This window comes from Mus caroli, chromosome 1, assembly GCF_900094665.2.
Source record: "Mus caroli chromosome 1, CAROLI_EIJ_v1.1, whole genome shotgun sequence".
Lineage (NCBI taxonomy): Eukaryota > Metazoa > Chordata > Mammalia > Rodentia > Muridae > Mus > Mus caroli.
Window position 1 is genome coordinate 145198697 of NC_034570.1, and position 22256 is coordinate 145220952.

Below are 22256 nucleotides of genomic sequence, written 5' to 3' on the forward strand. Positions count from 1 at the left end.
GGAACTCACTTTGTAGACCAGGCTGGCCTCGAACTCAGAAATCCACCTGCCTCTGCCTCCCGAGTGCTGGGATTAAAGGCGTGCGCCACCACGCCTGGCTGCTATATTCTTGTTTGAAGTCAAAACAGCAAGGGAAACTTTCCAGGTAGTGATTAGAAGTATTATAATAGTATGCAGGTCCTCCCAGCAGGCTGTGGTTCCCACACACAGTATTTCATTTGACTTTTGCTGCAATACTATGAGACATATAGGGCGATCCATCTTTCCCTTTGTACCCCAGAGAAAACTGGTACTTAATGGAGATCAGCATTTTCACCAAAGCTAACACAGCCAGTGACTGACAGATAGAGGACTCAAGGCCAGTTTCTCATATACTAAAGCTGGTATTTGCCTTCTCATATCATAGAGATGAGGATTTTAAGAGAACTGGGGAAGGACGGGCAACACACCACTGATCCAGTGGAAAACATTCAGAAAACCTCGAGGTGTTCTGTACCTTTCTAAAACCAAACCTGTGTGGCAAGATTATTATACCCATTTTGTCGACCACCCCACTTCGATCAATACGGTCTCATCCCTGGGAATGGAGAATCCCTTAAAAGAAAGGAATATCTTTTTGAGAAAGGTAGTATCTGATTTAATAAAAACTTTTCTAGGATAACCATGGCCAATGGATTACCCCAGCAGCAATAATGTAGGAGTCCCACTTCCCCTGACCACTCTCACGCCTAACCTGTTGAGGATTTGGTCACAGAGCTGAGGCCATAATATTATCCTGCTGTGGCAGGAGCAAAGGCAGAGTTTAAAATCTAGAATTCTAATAGTTTTCTTGGCTCTGCATTCCATAATTCTAGGAAGAAACCATCTGAGGACTAATGGAGGGAAGTTGATATTTTCTATATCCCATGAGGGACCCTTGCTGAACCAAAGCTCAACCAACTCAGTAAAGGCAAGCTAGTCCTTGTGCATGGGTTTGTGGCTGTCCAGCCATTTAAAAACTTCCAGAAGATGACCCTCTTGGAAAATAGTGCTTACCTTGGTCAGTTCCTGGGCATTGGCCAGATTATCCACAGCAATGGCCAAGAATACATTCAGCAGCGTGTCTGTGGGTATGGGTTAAGGATGGGCAGGCAAGAAAAGAAAAAGGCTTCAGCAAGTCTGGGAGGGTACCCCCAGGGCTTTCCTGACTCTACACTGGGAGACGTTGCTAAGGCCCTAAGAGAGGAAATGCAGTAATATGTGTTCACCCTCCTTCCACATTTTTCCTCTTTGCATAGAATAAAAAAAAAAAAAGCCCTGAATCAAACAACTTATGAGAGGAAATAGGGTGAGGGAGCACCCAGACAGCCATGGCCTTGATGACTAGCAATAGACACCAAGAGGATCATTGAGTGAGATGTGCAGGGAGCTGAGTGACAGTGCTCATCTTTCCCTCCTGGAAGGCTGGAAATTTACTTAGACCAGTGGACACAGTGGACACAAAGCCACTCTTTCCCTCAAAATGGCAGGCAACTGGACCAGTTGTTTCTATATTGGGGCACTGACTTAGTTCTCTCGTTCTTCTGGTTAGGGTCCCAGAGAGCTTCCAGAATTTATTTGGTAATGTCACAGTATGGACAAGTTTCATGCTGAAATCTACTTCTCCTATATGCTCTAACTCCTGAACTCTAAATCTTCTTTGTTTGAGGTTCCTTTGTTGTGGAACATGGAACTGGTCCCAGCATAAGGACTGGTTCTGGTGACTTACAGAGTAGCAGGAAAATCAAGGGGCTGCCACTGAGGCAAACTGGTCCTCCTTTTCTTCAGTGTATCAGATAGCTTCTTTTTATGCATTCTTCATATCTAGTTTATAATCTGTTCCTGCTACTAGAAGCCCTCATGGGAAAAGCTGAAAAGAGCATCCTTCCTTTGTGAGGTTATATGCAAAAACGCAGCCACCCCAGAGTGCCGCCTCTGTGTTACACAGCCCAATTCAAGGTGAGTTTCACTCTTCTGGAGACCTAATGCTTACACAAATATTCACAGTTTATAAGATGCATTTAAGCCAGACATAGTGGTACCCACCTTTAATCCCAGGCAGAGGCAGGTAGATCTCTGTGATTTGGAGACCAGGCTGGTCTACATAGTGGGTTTCAGAACAGCCAGAGCTATACAATGAGACCCTTTTTCAAAAAAAAAAATGCATCTAATAATTACTTCATTCAATGTTCTTAGTTAGTAAAAGAGATCATTATCTTTTTTTAAGATGTGAAAAATAAAATCTCAGAAGGAACAAGTAAGTTTTTGAAGACCACACACCTAGCTGATGAAGAATGTCCCAAGGACTCAAACCTCAATCTTATTGGTTTTTTTGGTCCAGACTTTTTTTGACTAGTGTCTTAGTCTTGTTCCTGACAAAAGTGGGGTTTATTTTAGCTTCCAACGCCAGGTTCCAGCCACCACAGCAGAGAAGTGAATACAGTAGGAGCTTGAAACAAGCTTTAACTCTCTCCTCTCTACACCTGACTATGAGCTGTGACTTGCTGCTTCAAGTTTCTGTTCCCTTGGTTTTCTCAAACTGATGGACCATAGCTTGGAACAGTGAACTGAAGCAGCCTCTTTCCTCCTCTAGGTTTCTTTTCTCAGGGTATTTTTCCCCCTCAGCAACAGAGTAGAACCCAGAGTATGAGGGTTAAGATTTGGAGTTAAAGAATTTCACTGCTAGTCTTCCTCTACTATTGTATTGACTTGGTGTCATCCGGTATTTTCTTTTCTCTTACACTGTAAGGAATAGGCAAAGCAGTATCTATACAGCAAAAAATGATTTCACACATAAAACTAACACAATAGCTACTGATACTTAATGGTATTAGCACTAATTTAGTACTATTTATTTTGAAGTTTTATGACATGGTAGGTTCTGCTGTATATAGATACGTAGTTAATTAACTAGTGTAATAATCTTCCCACTATTTCAGTAAACAAAGATTTCAGGCCTCACATATTTTATAGACCTTGTACTATCTCCAACCACTCAACAAAGCTTATTATTTGTATATTCTGTAGATTTATGCAGTTGTATCTTTTAATGCTTGCATTCTTTACAGAATTACAAATTCTGTACAAATTCCTTAAGATGAAAATTTTGTTTTCTTTAGTCTGCTTAAGTATTGCCTATGGCCTCTTACCTTGCTTATCCAAGCCCTATCACTGCCACCACCATAACCACTACCACCACCACCACCCACCACCCACCACCCACCATCCACCATCCAACACCTCCTCCTCCTCCTCAAAGGCTGGTGCAGGGAAGTGGCCAGAATTCAGAAGAACAACTTAGAAGGATACAGTTTCCAAACAAGGTGAGCACAATGAAGTAGATGGCAGACCACATGCCTGAGCTGACCCCACCCTGGGAGCGAATGCCATTGTACATCACCTCATTCCAGTCTTCCCCGGTCAGGATCTACATTGGAGAAACAATAGGCAGGTCAAGACTCAAAGTTGGCAGAAAAAATGGGTCCACTGTGAAGGGCAAATATCAGGGCTGGATCTTATCTATCTATCCTCTTGTTTGATTTCCTGCTAAGGTGAGGGAGAAAGCTATTCCCATAAGCAAACAATCCTGTTTTTATATGGAAAAGAATTATAGTCATTCAATATGAAAAGAGGAAAAGAAGAGATACTCCAAGTCCTCACATTTCTGAGTCCCTCTGCCCTCTGGGTTGGCCATGTCTTGTGGGACTCACACTGATCTGAGAGTTTGACCACCACCTGATTGTTCTCAGGGGTGACAGCATTCCCAAGACAACAGCGTTATTGGGGAAAGCCTCAGTGGTTCTAGGTTGGAAACTGGGTTCTAATTCAGCCACATATTCTGTCTAAGCTATACTCTTTTTCATCTGAAAGATTCTAAAATACTATTGAGATTGAGTTTTCTCTCTGACTTAAAAAAAAAAACTTTTCAAAAATTGTTTTTACTATTTTGAGATGGCAGTGGAAAGATAACCCATTACCTCATTAACCTGAACATAGGTTGGGAAATGTAAAGATTTCAGATTTTTAGACAAACCACAAATGTAATTTCTGACTGCATGTTCCAGATATCTTATAAACGCACAGGTATGGGGAGAAGAGTGACTAAGTGATTGATATAAAGCTATTTGCTGATGATAACTGAGGCACAGGAGTTTGAGAGATTGTTGTAATGATTCCTCAAATAAGAGAAACACTTCAAGGTCTAATAGGGAATACAATGGGAGCTCTAACACTCAAGACACTGTCTTCTTACACTGCTTGGTCTATGGGCCCCACATAGTGCTTCTGAGCTATCAGTTGGCCTCATACCTGGAACACTGTCATGATAGCTGCAGGGAAGGTGTCAAAATTAGCTGAAGGAGTCCCATCATTAAAGTTAAACCTGAAAAGGAAATTCAGGGAAAATCAAATGTCACTTTCCAAGTTCCCCAGACTCAAGATTGCAGTTTTCATCATTTCTCTCTTCTCCCCATTGCCCCTCCCCCTACTGCTGTCCATTCCAATATGGTCTATGAAGAGGGTAGCCCCTGTGTCTGAAAAAAAAAAAAATCATGAGCTTTGAAAGGTACAAGTGAAAAGTCAGAGTTTGGACTGGTCAGCAGTTACGAAATTCCATTCTGATCATTTCACAGAGAGCTTCAAGGGGACAGGTCCTCCTGCAAGAACCACTTTCAGCATGTGTATTAACAGCAGAGACATTTGCTTCTCAAGCGTATCTACAGACTCTTCAGACCAAGAGCAAACAAGATGGCAATACACCAAACCAAACACCTTGGTGCTTCCAGTCCTGAGACTAATGAGTGCTTCTTTCAGGTGGAGAAGCCCCTGGCCCTTACCTGCCTCCAAAGAGCTGCATTCCCAGGAGAGCAAAGACAACGATGAAGAGGAAGAGGAGGAAGAGTAAGCTGATGATAGACTTCATGGAGCTCATCAAGGAGACAACCAGATTCCGGAGGGATGCCCAATACCTGTGAACCCAGACAAGATCACAGGTATGGCACAGTACCATGTCTTTCCCAAGGCCAGCTTGCCACCTGCCTACAAGTCTGAGAACAACTGCCTTGGTGTATCTGTGAGAGCAAGGTGTTTGTGGCGTGATCATCCCCTGGGAAATGTGGCACTCTGTGTGTTGTCATTGACAGTTTTCTAGTTTGGTCTTTATGGAAGGGAGATATGAAGAATGTAAGAAATGGAACAGAGAGTGGGAAAGCAAGGGGAGAAGGCAATAAGAGTTCTGTCCTCAAAGGTGACAGGAAGAGGCCAGATGCTACCACTTACTTGGTTATTTTAAATATCCTTAGGAGCCGGAGAGCTCGTAAGACACTGATTCCGAAAGATGTGCCAGGTCTGAAGATTGCCCAGACAACCTCAAAGATGCTGCCCACTGTGACCTAAGAGACAAACCCAGTGGAGTAAGAAGAGGGAGAGAAGCAATGTGGTACTTAGTACATAGTCATCAGCTCTCATTAGGCGCTGGTAAATTTAAGACTCTCCATCCCCAGGCAGCCCTAACTCCGATTGAGCTTTAAACATGAGAAGCTACCAAAGAAAAATGGCTACACATTCCCTATTTTCCCCCTGTCCTTCCTAACTTTAAATCTGCTCACTGGTCATTGGTTTACTGACTTGGCCTTAGTGAAATTACAATGCCTAGTCACTGCTTTTGCACAAACTTAATAGCAATGCATCTTGCATCATATCACCTTGGATACACAGACAAAGGAGTGGTACCCAAATCATGGGAACCAATTTGAGTTAGTCTAGGTTGTGTTCCAATATGGAAAACTCAGAAAGAGTCCACATTCTCTCATTGTTCCAGACTGCAGCACTGCTCAGAACATTTAGCTGCTGTTGTGTTAAGTATCTTTCAGGAACTGAAGCCTTGTAATTCTTGATGTTATAGTGTCTTTGTTGACATAGGGTCTGATTGCTATAGGAAATCATAATTGTAATTAACATTTCAAGATTATTATTATTTATGGGAATTAGAACAGAATCAAAGACCTTCTTTGCACATGGTAGGCAAGTGGTCTATTAACATTGTACATCTTTAATGTCAGCAGTTTTGGAGTTACTTTGATTACTTTAATTATGTGTAGGTATACATGTGAGTGCAGTGGCCCAGAGTACAGAACTGTAGAATCCCCTGAAACTAGAGTTATAGGTGGTTGGAAGCCTCCTGACATGTGTTAGATGCCCATCTGGAGCTCTTTGATAGGATAACAAGTAGCCTAACCACTAAGTCACCTCTCCAGCCCCCCTCCCAATGTTTGTTTTCTGCAATAGGGGTTCACTATATCACTTAGGCCAGGTTGTAATTTACTGCACAGCCAGTGGTAGCCTTAAACTTGTGGTCCTTTGGCTTCAGCATCCTGAGAGAATTGGGATTAGAGGAGCATGCCACTAAGGTAGGCTCTGAGTTATTCTGTGATCATACACTCATGGAATGTTGACTGTGTTGTAGGCATTGGACTGGGGGGAAATAATGAAGATGAATCCTCAAAACAAAGCTGAAAAAATATGTATGTGAGAAAAATCAGGGTTAAATTGGTCTCTTACTAGCTATTATGTCTGAAAAGTGCCTGTGCTCAGAACCGTCTGTTCTTGGTGAAAATGGAGATTGGCAAGTACTCCGAATCTTCATCACCTGACTGGAGCTTTGGCAGAAAAGGAAATGGGTTTGGCAGAAAGAGAAGTGGCTCAGAAACCTCTGGTCCTGCTACGCTGTTCTGACGTGAACCAGGTACGTGAGCTGAGCACTACAGTCTCTGTCACTTTATGAGTAGACGGCAGGCTAACTCCTAACACCTCATGTCTTGTTCGGGACCCTGGGAAGCAGCACAGGAAGCCGATGTGTGTGAAAGCACCCTGAACATCCCTAACAACACACACACACACCTAAATATTATATAGAAAGTACACAGCTAGATGGAAATGTTCTGCATGGCGTTGTGCTAATGCAAGAGCGGGTGAGTGCATATGAGGGCATATGGAGACAATTATGCTCATTTTCAACTGAAGTAGAAAATAAACAAATGTATAACCTCTTTCTTCTAAAGCCACCTCTGGAATTAAGTTCTTTGTCCTTCTCTCCCAGACTTCACCCAAGATAATAAGTAGTTCAAAATTCTGGCTATGAGTAGCTTTGTAAAATCTCATTGAGCTATATAGTTAAATGTACACACTTTAGTGTATGTGTTATACATCAATAAAAACACTAAAACCCAAAGAGGTTTTTAAAAAAATGAACAAATCCCTGCCAGGCAAGGATTCGCTGGCTTCTGAACTGCCTTTTTTTCCCCACCATATCCATGCTCCTTTTACAACTTAAGACTTCAGTGGCTCATGCTGAGTGACAGACCAAGCTGCTTATCTAAACCCTGGGCCTATCACAAAGAAACAGAAGGACAGGCAGGCTTCTGAGGACTTACCCCAAAATCAAAGCAGTTGAAGGATGAGTGAAAATAGAGGCGTGGCCCCATGCCATACATCTTCAGGGACATCTCCAACAGGAAGAGTCCCAGAAACAAAAACTCTGCATAGTCTGAAAGTAGCAAAAGTAGAATCGTTTGTTCCACAGGTGGTATTAGTTCCTCTGCTCTCCAACTAACACAGACCCCTTATAGAGGAGCCCCAGATCTCAGGATGTAAGAAAGCAGCATTGGGCAAAGCCTAATTTCTGAACACTGCAAGCTCGGTTGAGCCCCCCCCCCCCCCCCCCCCCCAACCAACAGTTGCCCTTTAGTGACAGAGCAGGGTTATCAATGGCCTTCAAGCAGAGGACAGCCCTCAGAGAAGAAAGGTCTCTACTGTGGATTAGCTGAAGAAACTGAACATCCTCCTCTATACAACTGTATGTAACAGTCTCCTGGCCATTACTCATACCCAGAAGCAGTCACATTCAGAGCAGACTTATATGTTCCTTTTTAAAGTCCATTTGACGTATTTATTGTTCTCCGGATGATCTCCCCAGGTCTCAGTGATTCAACCATAAGAAACCCTCATAAGAAATTTCTAGGACCTAAGGTACAACTCTAACTCATTGTTACCATTGTTATGGTGTTGTCACAGCGATTATTCAGCATCGATTATTTACACCCCACCGATCATGAAGGCTATAAGCAGTTATTTGAGAACCTATCCTCCCTTGTGGCGGCTTTAGCTTCCTTCAGTGTGAACTGTTAGCATGCTTTAGGCCCTTATAGTCACCCCTACAAAAAAAACCAAGCCACCCACTTGAGGGGATAGCAGTTGCTGTTTACTTACAGAGGAGGTGAGTGAGCCATTGTGGCTGGTTGTGATGAACAATGGCCACACAGGCAGTATTAAGAGCCACAACACTCAGGACGATCCAGTAAAAGACTTGGGACTTGACCATGTGGCGGATAGAGATGCGCAGAAGCCGTTCCTTGTGCCGGAAATAGGAGGCTCCGTCTACTTTTGTGCTCTTGATACTGGCTCTGGCAAGAGGTGTGCCTAAGGAAGGGAAATAAGGAGGAATGAGATGACAAAAATATGCCAGGCTTACCCTCCACGATCAGGTGGCATCCAAAGGGCAAGCTTGAGTACCAGGGCAAGGTGACCGCCACATTGCAGACCTGGGCAACCCCTATGTTATGGGCTAATTAATCTCCACAGGAAGAAACCCTGATTTTCCTCTCCAGGCACTCAAGTCCTAGGAAACTGAAAGATTCCCAAGCGGGACACCAGGCAGACACCCAGCATCTTGACTCCTAACAGGATCGTCTTTATATCTGTAACAGATCAGGCTTCTCTCTGCCCTTTCCCTTCAGATATGCTTCAGACACCGGAATCCTTCTGCTGCACTTGTGATATTTCTGCCACTGGCAACATAAAGCAGCAATGGGCTCTGTAAGTCTCTTCTGCTTTTTAGGATGGAGTGAGATCCTGCCTCTTTTTTTTTTCTGGGGAGGAAAAAACCTGCCATCGGCCAGAATCTGTAAGAGAACCTAGGATTGAACTGTAGTCATATCAGTGGGGTGTCAAAAGGAATTAGTTTAAATTTCACAGGATGGAAGTAGGTTGGTGCTACTATGGTTAAGCAAATGGCTTCAACTCCTCCCATGTGGGTCACTAGAAGAAATAGGTCCTCAGGATCCTAGAAATATATGAGTTGAGTATCCCTTATCCAAAATATATGGACCAGAAGCAGTTCAGATTTCAGACTATTAGTTTAGTGACTGCACTAGCAGCTACACATGATAAAGTATCTTGGAGGTGGGACCCAGGTCTACAAATAAAATTCACATATATTTCGGATACATCTTATATGCCTAGGCTGAAGGTAACCTCATATAATATTTTAAATAACTGTGGGAGAAACCAAAGTTTCATGGTGTGGAATTTTCCACTTGTGGTACCACAGCATTGCTGTTGTTTTTGTTTGCTTGCTTGTTTGTTTGTTTGTTTTTTGTTTTTGTTTTAAAGTCTAATTCTGGAACAGTTCAGATTTTGGATTTTTAGATTAGGGATACTCAACCTGTATCCCAACGTGGGTCACTGTCACACCCAGGAGAGAGAGGATATATCTGCAAATAAGATCCATCTGTCACACTTGAAGAACCCTATACCCCAAGTTTCATGTACACAGCATCCCCTGGTCCTTTCATCTGTTCTGTAAATCATTGCCATCTAGGTTAGATTCCCATGCCTTCCCTTAATTCTGTCCCTAGATTCTGGATCCTTTAGGTTCTTTCTCCTTGTAGTTCTTCTCAAAAGACAGGATCTTCATTTTCATGGGAGATCCAGAGTAGGAAAAGAAGATCTAACTGGATCACTCACCCACTGAAGAGATATCAACGCAGTGCTCATCGCTGGAGTCTCGGGTCATGGCCTCCGTCCGGCTCCTTTTGATGGTTGCCCTTCGAAGCACTACGCCAGGGAAGGGGAAGGCCAGTGAGAGGCCATAAGTACACCCAGATCATCCTGGACAAAACTTTGAGGGCTTTGGGCAAGAGGCCTTGTGCAAGGGCCCTGTGACACAGTTGTTGGTCTTTAATACTGGAGCCCGGGTGATGGGAATCTGGAGTTTACAGAATGGCAGGCAGCGCTGTGCTTGCCCACACCTGCAGTTGCTCATATGTTTTGAATCCCAGTTGGAGTTTCTCTAACTCTAACCGCAGTAGGTAAACAGGCCCTCCCTATCTATTTGTCCTGGCTCTTCCTAAACAATGGCATTTCCCGATAACAAAAGTGGCCCCAAGATGATCCCCATAGATTTTAATAGCAGATCCCTTCATAGACCATCAGCTGTATGACGGTCTTTTCATTGAGCTCTATCCATCACACACCCTGGAACAATGCAGCTCTTGGGTTTCATTTCCATCACTTTAAAAGGCATTTAAATCCGTGACTCAATTCTCATCATTTTAAAGCATGAGGGATTTTATTACAGAGAGACTCCAAATGTTTCAAATCCCAGTGCGGCCCCCCTCTTCTTTCTTTCTCCTCTTTGATCAAGAGAGATTGCCACCGCCTTCGAGGGTAAATACTAACAAAGCACGTCTCGCAGCTCTTCCTTACCTTCCAAGGCTGATGTTCCCGAGTTTTTATTTTCTTCAGCAAGCATGACTTCCTCTGTATGGAAACAAATGGTTTGGTAAATCATCTGTAAATGCCAAATAATTTTGCAAAACAAAAATTCCTCAGGGACAGACAGCTCTGGGTAAGGAGACATAGAGAGTGTTAAGACAGGAGTTCAGAGCTCATTGTGGGCACCAGCATGGAGAGAAATGGAGCCTCACTGGAATACAGGCTTCTCAGAACAAGAGGGCGAGTAGTGAGGGGTTCATGGGGGATGCTGACAAAGTGGAGAGTTCTATAACTGATGCCCCATGGCAGGCAGGAAGAAGTAGTATTTTTTGTTAAAATCCCCTACGTTGATATAAGTGAAAAGGTTCTATTTCTGTTATTTCTACCTAAGTTTCTTTCTCTACCAAGCCCTCAGAAAGGACCTTCTTCCTGTCTCTCAGGCTACAGCATTTGTCCCCTCATCCAGGAAATGAGGCTATATTTTGGCTTATGCATCTTTATGACTCTAAGGCAGGGGAGGGGAAGAGCCCAAGGGTCTTCAGAAAAAAAAAACAAAAGGCAGATATGCTTCTGTATACCTATACCAATTCTATATAGCTTTTGTTAAGCTGTACTTAAGCTAAGGAGGCGTGAGTGTGGGAGTACATGCTTGAATCTATCTGTTTGTGTGTGTGTGTGTGTGCGTGTGTGTGTGTGTGTGTGTGTGTGTGTGTGTGTGTGTGTGTGTTGTCTCTGGTTCCTGGCTCAGAGCTGTCTTTTGTATGCTAATGAGATGATTCATGGGAGGAAAGAGCCCAGGATAACTTCAGGATAGGAGCTGGTAGCCAGAAAAAACTCAGCCACATGATCAAGAGGTAGAATTTGTTTACCCATTCCTACCTTTGAGGAAGAGAGGGGACCCTGGGATCACTGGTCTATTACCAATGACTAACAATTTAATCCAACATTCCTATGTATGGAAATCTCCACAGACTTCCAAAAGAATGCACTTTGAGAGTTTCCAGGTCTGTGAACACCTCTGTGTGCTTAGAGGCTCATGAGCCTCATCTTAGACTTTATCCTGAACATCCATGATCTACACTGTTTCTAAGTTGTATTTTATATTAAGCAGTATCTTTTTCCCAAGGTTATTCTTTATTCTTTAAAAAAAAGTTATTCTTTTAAAAAAAATCATTGAATTGATGAGAGGCAGGGATTGTAAAACTTTCCAAAATGTACATTTGACCAGACAGAATTAAGGCCCATCTTGGATCCCACTTTCTGGCTTCTGAAATAGAGATAGCCTGAGACTCAGGCTTTAACCTATAGAGTATGTGCTACCTTCAGGGGATGTTTATTGTCAGAATCCATTCTTGAATACACAGTGGGTGCCAGCAAATTGAAGGGCCCATTGGTGTTAGGGCATTCAATCCTTTGTTGGTATATGAAAAGATATCACAAGTCCTTAAGGGCTTCTTTTCCTAGGCTTCTTCTCTTCAGGAGCAGAGTCATCAATGAGGTAGCAATTGATGGAGAGACTTATATGAGTAGAACTCATTACCATCCCCTTCAAAAGGACCAACAAAACAGCCTTTCTGTCCCATATCTGCTGGTTTCCAAGGTACCCTTCTAAGAATGATGGTGTTGAATTTTGATCTCTACCCTACTTTAGCCCATAAGTGTTTTGACAATCATTTCCAAAGATACAGGCTGTTGGGGAAAAGCTTGCAGCAGGTCTTATCAAACAATGGTTTGATGTATGCACTCATAGCAATTAACAGACAAGTAGAAAAGGATAAAGCCATTGCTGTAATTCTGTCTTAATATAAAATTGAGAGCATATAGAATGCATTTCCCAGGGAACATTTTGAGGTTTGGACATTACTATGAAGGGTAGCCATTATAGTACATCATAATGTTTAGCTTCAGACTTCAAGTACAGCCTCTGGTGAAATCCCACATTGACAGGTGAAGTGTTACAGGTAGGGTGCTCCTTCTTGCAGACATATAAGGTTTTTAAGGCACTTTATAAAACATTTGGAGGGTATCACTATAAAATCAAATCCCTGATAAACTATATTCCAGAAAACATAATTACCTTAGCCAGACGTTGCTTTTGCTTTGCAAAGTGCCTGACTTTGAAATGGGTAGATAGGAGAGCTCTCAGGAAAGACTGAAGATGTGGAGGGCTGCTGAGGATTTCTGAGAAGCACTTGAAGGGTTCTAGATGTGCTAAAACCACCCTTCCCCCACCAATGCCTTTTGCCAAGTTCGCTTTCGAACTTGAGTGTCTTTCCAGGGAAATGTTACCCATATGTCTGACTCGCTCACGCTCCACTTGTAAAGGGGAGGGCCAGGAAGCACGGTTTGATGTTGCCGTGCTTCTTTTTCTTAGGAGGGGGACGAAGGCTGCCTTTGCTAACTGGAAAAAAGGGAAAGGTTGGAATTTTGCAAGGACCAGGAAAGCATACTGCAAGAGGAGCCACACTCCATGGCACCTGACCCTGGGTAGGGTCATGGTCAGGCTTCGGAGAAGTCTTTCCTGGGTTTTCTGCCAGTTCACTCAGCAGTTTGTCAGATGGCTCCACTACTGAAGACGCCAAGGACAGTTGGAAACTTCAAGCTGCCTGACTGTCCTGGAGGCAAATCTGCTTGCCTTCCCAAGGTAAGGCGGACTTGCCATTCTGGGAAGAGGGAGGTGAGATTTATATCCCCCTCACCCTTACTCAGTAGGCTGGAGAAGAAAGTGGTGAAATGCACACACAATCAAAATGCCTAGTTCCTGCCTTCAGGGATGACAAAGAAATGTGGATATTCAAAACAGGGAGTATATGTCTGGCTTTTATACATACATATCCCCTCTCTGCCCTTGTAGATAATCAAGAGTTGACTCCTGAGCTTAAAGAGGGCTTTGGAGTGTTGGCAGCCCACGAAGTGTAACTGCGTCATTGCAAGTTCTCACGGAAGAATCCGACTTGCAGAATGAAGCATCAAATCAAGGTCCCTATTGTTCCCTTGTGACTTCCCATTTGTAGTTGGCTTTCTACTAGGAATAGAGTAAGATGCTGACTGCCAGGTGAATTTTTTTATTATTATTATTAAAAAAATTACTCTTTGCTCTGGAGGAAAACGAAGATATATAACACCAATGCAATCCAATCTTTAAAATAATAAGGAAAGCAAATGCTTCAGTTATTGTCAGACAGTTGGTGACTGATGCTTCTCATAAGCACCCGAGCCACCTTGGATCTGGTGGCTCTGTATTAATGCCTTTGTGGCAGGTCTGGACCCATCCCTAGAGCTGGGTCCAAATTCTTCCCATGAGTGAGCAGTGACGATAACTCAGGTACCAGTGAATGCTTGTCCTTCTTCCTGTCTCTTGCCTGGACAGCTAAGTGCCCATCTCTTCGCTGCCTCTGGCCTTGGTCTCTAGGGTCTAATTCAAGTACAGCAAACATATGATCCTTTAAAATCTCAAAGCAGGTCACCTCTGCTTACTAGAAAGTCAAGTGACCTATCAGGTCACACGTGTAACTGCTGTGACTGGTCTATGACTGCCTTCCTGCTACCCCCTCCACTCTTACCATGTTCTTATCTCCTTTGTTACTGGGGCATCAGTAGCCACTCCCTTAAATCTGATTGGGCCCTGTGATTCTCCTCTCCAGATCTTTCCATGGTCAATCCCTCACCTCCTCCAAGTTTCTTTTCTTTCTTTCTTTTTTTTTTTTTGTGAAGGCTGTAGCACAGCCTCACCTTGCTTGATCTGTTTTCCCACTGTATGTACCACTTTCTTGTGAGTTATTAATTATTCTGTTTATTGCTTCTTTCCCAACTGGAGAAGAATCAGTTCTAGGAGACATAAACTTTGGAGTCATGATGGTCTGTTTGGCTCAACCCTCTACTCTGAGTCCCTGGCACAAAGTAGGCACTCAATCTAGATTTACTGAATGCATGGATTATCAGTCACTGGGTGACACAAATATAAAATATCACCAGGCTGTCTTTTTTTTCCCCCTCAGCACTGGTTTTTGTATTCTTTTCCTAAGCTCAGTTTGATAATGCTCCCTTTTTGTGGAAGGTGATTAGTTAAAAGGGGGGAGAGCTAGACTCTAGAAGACCTTGAAACAGAAGAGGAGCCTAAACACTCACAGAGTGCTCACTGTTACTCTCTGCTCTGGTCTAGGTTGCCCGTAGGGAGGGAGTCTTAAAAGACTTAACACTAGGCAGGGTTAGTTGACTATGCATGCGTGGTCCACTCATCCTAAACCTTACCTGCTTTGTCTATCCAGGCACGGTAGCCATTCAATTCTCGCTCAATCTGTTGCTGGCGCCGGAGCTTCATGAATGCTCTTCGGTTCTCCACTCTCTCTCTTTCTTTGGCAAATTCCCTGTGGACAACAAGGACAGTCCCTTGAATTTTCATAACACCACAATGATGAAGAGAAAGAGTGGAGCAAGAGTGAGTAGACGCCTCTGTTCACTTCATTTCTACTTTCTGCAAGATGATCTCCCTCTAGTGTTCTACAGAAGTGAGCTTTATTCAACCACAGGCAGGAGGCCTCCTGATCCTTGCCCTGTTCTCTAAACTGAAAAGATCTTTTCCAGCCATGTGGTAGTTTCTATGTCTTCAGCCACAATGGAATCCTTAACCCTCTCAAAGCCACTGCTCTTATGTTTTCCATAAGTGATTGAGTTACATTCACTAACAAGTGTGTGCCAGTCCTATATGAGGGTTTTCAAGCCCACAAACCCATCTAATCCTCACAATGCTCTCATAAAATACTGTTAACATCCCCACTGGACAGAGGAGGCAATAAAGACTTAGAGAAGTAATTTGCAAACTCAGATCATTGAAACTGAGCTGGCGCAGTGTCCAGTATATTGTGGTGTTCAGTAGGGCATGCCGCTGAAAGTCAGTACCCCTCATATTGTTAAGGACTAGAGGGCAGCTGGTGTCTGATGTCCATTAAATAAGAAAGGAAGAAAGATGGGCTAGGACCTAGCTCATGGGAAGGTGAATGAGGCAGAGGTTTGAGGGAAAGTTGAAGTGAAGGGCAAGAGGAAGGAAGAGCCCAGAGACAGGTAGAGGAACAAAGCTGTTCTATGGCATAGGAAAGAGATTAAATCTTGGAGTTTGGGAGACAGTTCAGTTAGCAAAATACTTGACACACAAGTATGAGGCCCTTAGCTTGACCAACCCAAGAACTCATGTTAAAAAGCCAGGCATGGTGACATGCACTTGTAACGCCAGCACTGGGGAAAATACAGAGAGGGACAGGTGGTTCCTTAGACCTCACTGGTCAACTGGTCTAACTCAAGATTAATGTTGGTCCTGCCTCAAACAATTTAGTACAGCCTGAGTCCTGATACGCAAGGTTTATCTCTTTATATCTAACTTCCATATGCATGTATACACAAAACCCCACATGGTCTTATGCTCCAGAGCAGAAGGAACATGAAGAGAAGAAAGAGATGGAGGAAAAGAGGAAAGAGAGGTAGAAAAATGATACCAGAGTTCCTTGGTAAGTAAAAAAGAGAAGAAGAGCATATCCAATGGGTTATCAGATGGGGAATAACCAATCACCTGCTATTGAGTTTCCCCAGAAACTATCACTACCAATCCTTTCCTAGTCACTACCTGTAAGGAAGTGGTTCTGATGTTTTGATAGGGAATCTGCATGTGAACACTGAAAGTCTTGTTCCCCAATTGGTTCTTGATTGATCAATAAAGATGCTAGCAGCCAATGAGCTGGATGGAATAGGTAGGAATTCCAGTTTTCCCTGAAGACAGACTAGCAGACTCGAAAGAGGAGAAAGAGATTCGTCATGCTTTGGAGGGAGAAAAAGCCACTAGTTAGGTGAGATCTAGGGTGGGGTGGCCATTGGCCACTTCCCTGACTGGGCCTGGCATAGCAGGTGGGAGGTGCTGACAGGAGCCTGATATAGCTGTCTCCTGAGAGGCTTTGCCAGTGCTTGACAAATACAGAGGTGGATGCTCTCAGCCAACTGGATTGAGTACAGGGTCCCCAATGGAGGAGCTAGAGAAAGGATCCAAGGAACTGAAGGGGTTTGCAGCCTTATAGTAGGAACAACAATATGAACCAACCAGTACTCCTAGAATTCCCAGGGACTAAGCCACCAACCAAAGAGTACATATGGAGGGACCCATGGCTCCAGCCGCATATGTAGCAGAGGATGGCCTTGTCGGACATCAATGGGAGGAGAGACCCTTGGTCCTGTGAAGGCTTGATGCCCCATTGTAGGGGAATGCCAGGGCCAGGAAGCAGGAGGGGGGAGGGGGGTTGATGAGCGGGGGGGGGGGGGGGGGGGGGGGATGGGATAGAGGGTTTTTGGAGGGAAAAGGAGGAAAGGGGATAACTTTTGAAATGTAAATAAAGAAAATACCTAATTTTAAAAAGGAAACATAACTAAGCTGAAGGTAGATTTATGGTGTTGAGCTGGGATTAAAGGTAATTGAGCAACTGAAGCTGAGGGCAGATTTAGGGTACTGAGCTGGGAGTGAAAAGAAAGGTGTGATGGCCAAAGAAGGCTTAGAAGAGCCCAACCATTGAGCAGTAAGCTAGTGTGTGTGTGTGTGTGTGTGTGTGTGTGTGTGTGTGTGTGTGTGTGCGCGTGCAAGCTTCATCTGCAGGTCTAAGGGAACCTGAGTGGGGCTAGTAGCATGGTCCAGTCAGAGCTTAAAACAGGGTAGCATAAACTGCATTCTACAACTACCCTTCCAGGCCAGCTACCCTTTGCTACTATAGTCTCACGGGAGTACAGTTGGAAGCTGTACTCAAGGTAATACTCATAAATAAAGAACCATATCCAGCTAGAAAGGATCCTGTCAGATGTTCCCTAAAGTCCAGGGGAGAAATGAGCCAGGGACTGAGGGATGTAACCTTGTTGCAGCAGAGGGAGCAGGGACACTGGTCTAACATGATACAGAAAGATGCCTGCTTTGCTTAGCTTTCCTGTCTACACTGAACTGGTTTCCTTGGGCATAGGATCCACGTGCAATGGTTGTGGTCAAGTTGAGGATGCGAGGACAAGGCATGTGCTTGACTGAAGATGCAGTAAGTTCCTGATGGTACTGTGGAGGAAGAGAAGGAAAAGGTGAACCTGGAGAGTGGCCAGAGATGCTGAGGGTCTGGGTAGTGGAACTCATGGCATGGGATGCTTCCTTCTTTTCTAGATTTCATTCATTAAGAAGTAACAGTGGCCTGGGTATTTCATAGCATCAATACACACCAATGTTCTTACCATTGGTTCTTTGATTCTTAACTTAAAATTTAAAAGTTATGTTCTAAGTATGACATGGAGAGGATAGAAGAACTCATGCCTGGCTGCACACAGAGCCCCAGTTATTCAGTGGTGTGCTGCTTAATTGTGCATAACCCATCAGCATCTCCTTCCATTTCATAGCATCATATATGCTCATGTCTTAAACTTCCAACTAGCTCTGGGAGCTGGCCTGGGAAAAATTCAACCCGAGGTAGATTTTTTTTTTTAATATTTTACTACAAAGGAGATTCTCAGTAGGATCTAACCAGAGGAACGGGGAAATCCCTGAGCATCTAGGGTAAGCAGTACAAGTGTTTCCAGTATCTGACTCAGAAAACTAATTCTGAAGTGTGTCAAGTGGCTCCTTGAAATGGCAAGGATCCAAGACTAGAGAAGCACAGAGAGGAACCATAACTCAGATATTCAAAATCTCTTTCTATTCTGTGTTGGACCCACTTACTATGGCCCGGGCTGGCTTTGAACTCACTAATATAGTGAAGGCTAGCCTTGAATTCCTGATCCACCCTTTTCTGCTCCTCAAGGGTGGGAAACACAGGCATGTGACCACATGCCCAACAAGAGGAAGATTTTGTTAAGATGTTATCCATTTTATTCATCCTCCCATATTAGAAGAAGCCTCACACACAGGATATGTTCAACAATGTAAAGCATCGAATGTGCTCATCAGTAAGCAGGTGACTCCTCTGCCTTGGGTCATAAAAGTTTCAGTAAGGGAGAATTTCATCACTGTACCAGCTTGAGGGAGCCAGGGACATTGCTGGAATCCTAGAACATGGATGCCGGGTTTGTTTGTTTGTTTATTTTCTGTTTGTTTGTTTGTTTTTGTTTTTGAACTACAGTTTCTGTAGAATTAATATATACAGCACATCCCGTGTCACCTTCTTTTCGCCTCTATTATTCATGGTGCGGTTTGATCAGGGGCAGGCTTAGCCAGCAAGTCCCTGTCTGGCCTCTCTATGTTTTGAAAGTTTCTGGGTCCTTTGTTTCTCTGGCTGGCTTCCCTTTTCTCTGCAGTTTAGGTCTGGTTCCCTTCTACCTAGTTTCCTGGATGGATCTTATTGGCCCAGAGCCACACAAATAGGACCAAGCCTTTGCTTGTTTGCTTGCTTGTTTGTTTGTTTATTTGTTTTTTAAAGATGCACACCCATCGCCACCCTCCCTGGCTGCTGCAGCACTGAGGAAAGGGAAGGCAGTTCAGTTATCAAGTGGCTTTAACTCTGTTCTGTTTGCCCATTGGCAGCTGTGTATTTCCTGACTCTTCCCACCTTCTTCTTTGCTGTCATCTTCTCTCTGAGACAGACACTGAAGTTGTCCTCTGACTTCTTCATGACTTACATGTGCACCAGCGCTCACATACATGCATGGGTACAAGAACAGATGACATGTGTGCACAGAGAAAAAATTTAAAAACTCATAATCATTGAAGCAGAACTACATTTCAAAATATCTACATAAAAATACTTTTAGAAAAGAGAACAAACTTTTGTGCCAAAAGTTATTTACTCACATTTGCATGCCTGCTAGTCTGTAGACTCCATGAGGCCAGGCAAAGCTTTCATGGCATCACATATGAACAGAAGCTGAGAATTTTAACACACCTCTTTAATTAGATTCCATAAAGTATAAAAATAAAATATTGCAGTTAATGTTTATATAATACACTTATATATTTTGTTTAAAGATCATTTCTGGGTGTTATATTTGTAAAACAAACAAACAACCCTGATAAACAAAACCCTGAAAGGTGTAGAAAGGCCATTTGCCCAAGATCACGTAGAGAAAGAGTTGGAATTCAAAGTGGCACCTTCCAATTTCAGGTTAGTTACAGTTCTCACAGTGCCTAAGCTGTCTCCTCTCTTCCCTTGCTGTGAGAAGTCAATGATTAAAATCTACAGACTGGATTTTTGTTTTAGCTCAAATTTGAGGAATGCAGGAATATGAGAACAGTTTCGTTAGTTTGTTTTGTTTTTAGTGAGCTTTTTATTTGAGACAACAGAACAGAAGTTAATTCCTATGTTGGATTAATAAAAGACCTAGAAAATAATTCACAGCAGTAGTCAAACTGCTGTTATATTTGCCATCCTGTGTTCAGGCCGTGGTTACCATGTATTCATATTGAATTTACAAGGGAAAGGGGTAAATAATATTATCTCCACTATTTGCCAGAAATAAGTAGCCATTCTATCCTTAAATTGTACATGTCCATCAGACCCTAAGCATTTAGGTGGCTAGGCCTGAGAAAGGCCAGCATGTTCTTTTTGTGGTCCTTTCCCATAAGAATCTAAGTATTGTTTCCTCTGTATAAGAATTCAAGGAATTACACAAATAATGCTGTTACAAAGTCAGAACACATGACCTTGACCTTATTTAGAGACCAGATCCTGTCACTAAATTTCCTGCGGAATTTGGTAACCTCAAAGAGTGGCCCTTTGAATATCTCATGATGTCCAGTTTCTATAGATAAAACAACTGAACTTTAAAAGGAGAGTTCTGGCATATAGTAGAAGGATGGCCTGACATATGTCTGGGTTTAAGATGCGAATGTATATAATCAGTTCCATCCTCTATTTCTACATCCATGGTGTAAAGGAGTGCCCATGTGTTGTGTCTAGTCTTTGGAATTCCAAACCAGAACAAAAATAAATGAGCATGTGAGGCAGCAGAAGCACCCCCAGCTCTATTCTCAGAGCAAAGCATCCAGGCAGCATCTGCTGCTAATGAACAGGGAGGGAACTTCTCTGTCTCCTCATCAGTCAGAGCTGACATTAGAAGGAAACCCAAAGGGCTGGGGACTTAGTGTCGACTTGCAAGCATGAGGATCTGAATCCAAACTACAGAACCACCACCACCACCACCACCACCACTACCACTAATAATAATAATAATAATACCAAAGTAAAACAAACAGAATAGCTGGGTGCAATGGCACATACTTCTAACCCCAGTAAAAAGAAGGGTTCTTGGGAGTTACTAGCCAGTCAGTCTAGACCAGTGGTTCTCAACCTATGGGTCGTGAGCCCTTTGAGGATCAAACAACCCTTTCACCCGAGTCACATATCAGATATTTACATTATGATTCACGCCAGTAACAAAATTACAGCTATGAAGTAGCAACAAATATAATTTTATGGTTGAGGGTCACCACAACATGAGGAACTGTATTAAAGTGTCATAGCATTAGGAAAGTTGAGAACCGCTGGTCTAGGCTAATTGGTGAGGACTTTTCCATCGAGAGACTATCTCATTAAAACTCTGTGTTCCCAAGCACAAGCTAGAACAAGTCTTCACTAGGAACAGTGACTTGTAAAGAGTTAGGACAATCACAAACACACCTGAATTGGCCTTCACTGGCCTTTTTTTACTCTTGCCACTCATAGTATGGGGTTGCCCCTCTTCCCATTCTGATCCCCTGTGAGGATCACTTACAGGTCCCCTCAAGACACAGAATCCTGAAAGAAGGTGAGCTGGAGTTGGGTCTGGCTGACTCTCCATTTTGGTCTCTGCATGTGTATGCTAAGTTCACGTTCCTAAATTTCAGTTATTGGATGTAAGAAGCCTGGTTTTTGAATACTGTGGTAGAGGGCTTATTTCATTTTTGTTATTGGATTTATATTTGTGGCTGCTTTTGTTTTCCAGTAGTTTCCACGGGAGCCATAAATTGTTAAAATCAACTCCTATATGCAGCCAATTCTATATTTTCACAATAAAATAAAGTAGAAAGTAGAAATATCACATGAATAATTTCAAAGGAAGGATGCCCCAAGCATGTATCATATATGCCTAGAGGGATAAAAGGAGAGAAGGCAGATTTCACTTCCAAATCATGCTTATATTAATATGAAAATTGATTTCTACTTTGTGAATTTATCAAGCTATAAAGGAGCTGTTGTCACAGATAATTCACATCGCAGTTGATCTCTGTAGCTGGTGTTAGCCCATGAGGTAATGACAAGAGGGGCTTTGGTCAAGCACAAATCTGGGATGTATCATCTTGTTTGCTGAATCCTAAGGACCTCTGGGCCATGCTGCCTTACCTCCTACCCCAACATAAACGGAAGGGAGTTGCTTGGCTCATCTACTGACAAAATATTTAGGAAGAACTGCTGTAAAACCCTCTGGGGAAAGACTACCAGCTCTTGGCTTATCCCCTAGTTCCAGAGCACTGCTCCTGATTCAGCGCATCCAGGGAGCTTTGTTTACTGATGCAGAGGCTCTTGCTGCTGTCATGGCAACCAGAAAGGAAGACAAAGCCTGCCAGGATGGACTGGCCTGTATGACTCAAAGATCTGTTTACCCACACTCCTGTACACACTTGCATGCTTCATCACACACACATTGGCATAGATACACATGCTCACACCACCAGCACTCTGAAGTATATGCGTGGCAGGGGGGAGGGGGTG

The 22256-nt window shown here is 43.2% G+C and overlaps 1 protein-coding gene across 9 annotated transcripts in view; it reads right to left on the reverse strand.

The window, feature by feature from the left end:
- Cacna1e (calcium voltage-gated channel subunit alpha1 E) overlaps positions 1–22256 on the reverse strand; it is a 486129-nt gene that overhangs the window by 85972 nt on the left and 377901 nt on the right. For 8 of the 9 annotated variants that reach the window (XM_029476855.1, XM_029476834.1, XM_029476850.1 and 5 more), the window contains 10 exons: positions 14821–14936; positions 10561–10614; positions 9820–9909; positions 8284–8493; positions 7449–7561; positions 5296–5408; positions 4854–4985; positions 4327–4399; positions 3328–3445; positions 1036–1103 (listed from right to left, as the gene is read on the reverse strand). In XM_029476855.1, the coding sequence (XP_029332715.1) occupies positions 1036–1103; positions 3328–3445; positions 4327–4399; positions 4854–4985; positions 5296–5408; positions 7449–7561; positions 8284–8493; positions 9820–9909; positions 10561–10614; positions 14821–14936 (1087 nt within the window). The remainder of the gene's footprint in view (positions 1–1035; positions 1104–3327; positions 3446–4326; positions 4400–4853; positions 4986–5295; positions 5409–7448; positions 7562–8283; positions 8494–9819; positions 9910–10560; positions 10615–14820; positions 14937–22256) is intronic. The other variant, XM_029476841.1, reaches the window with a different exon arrangement.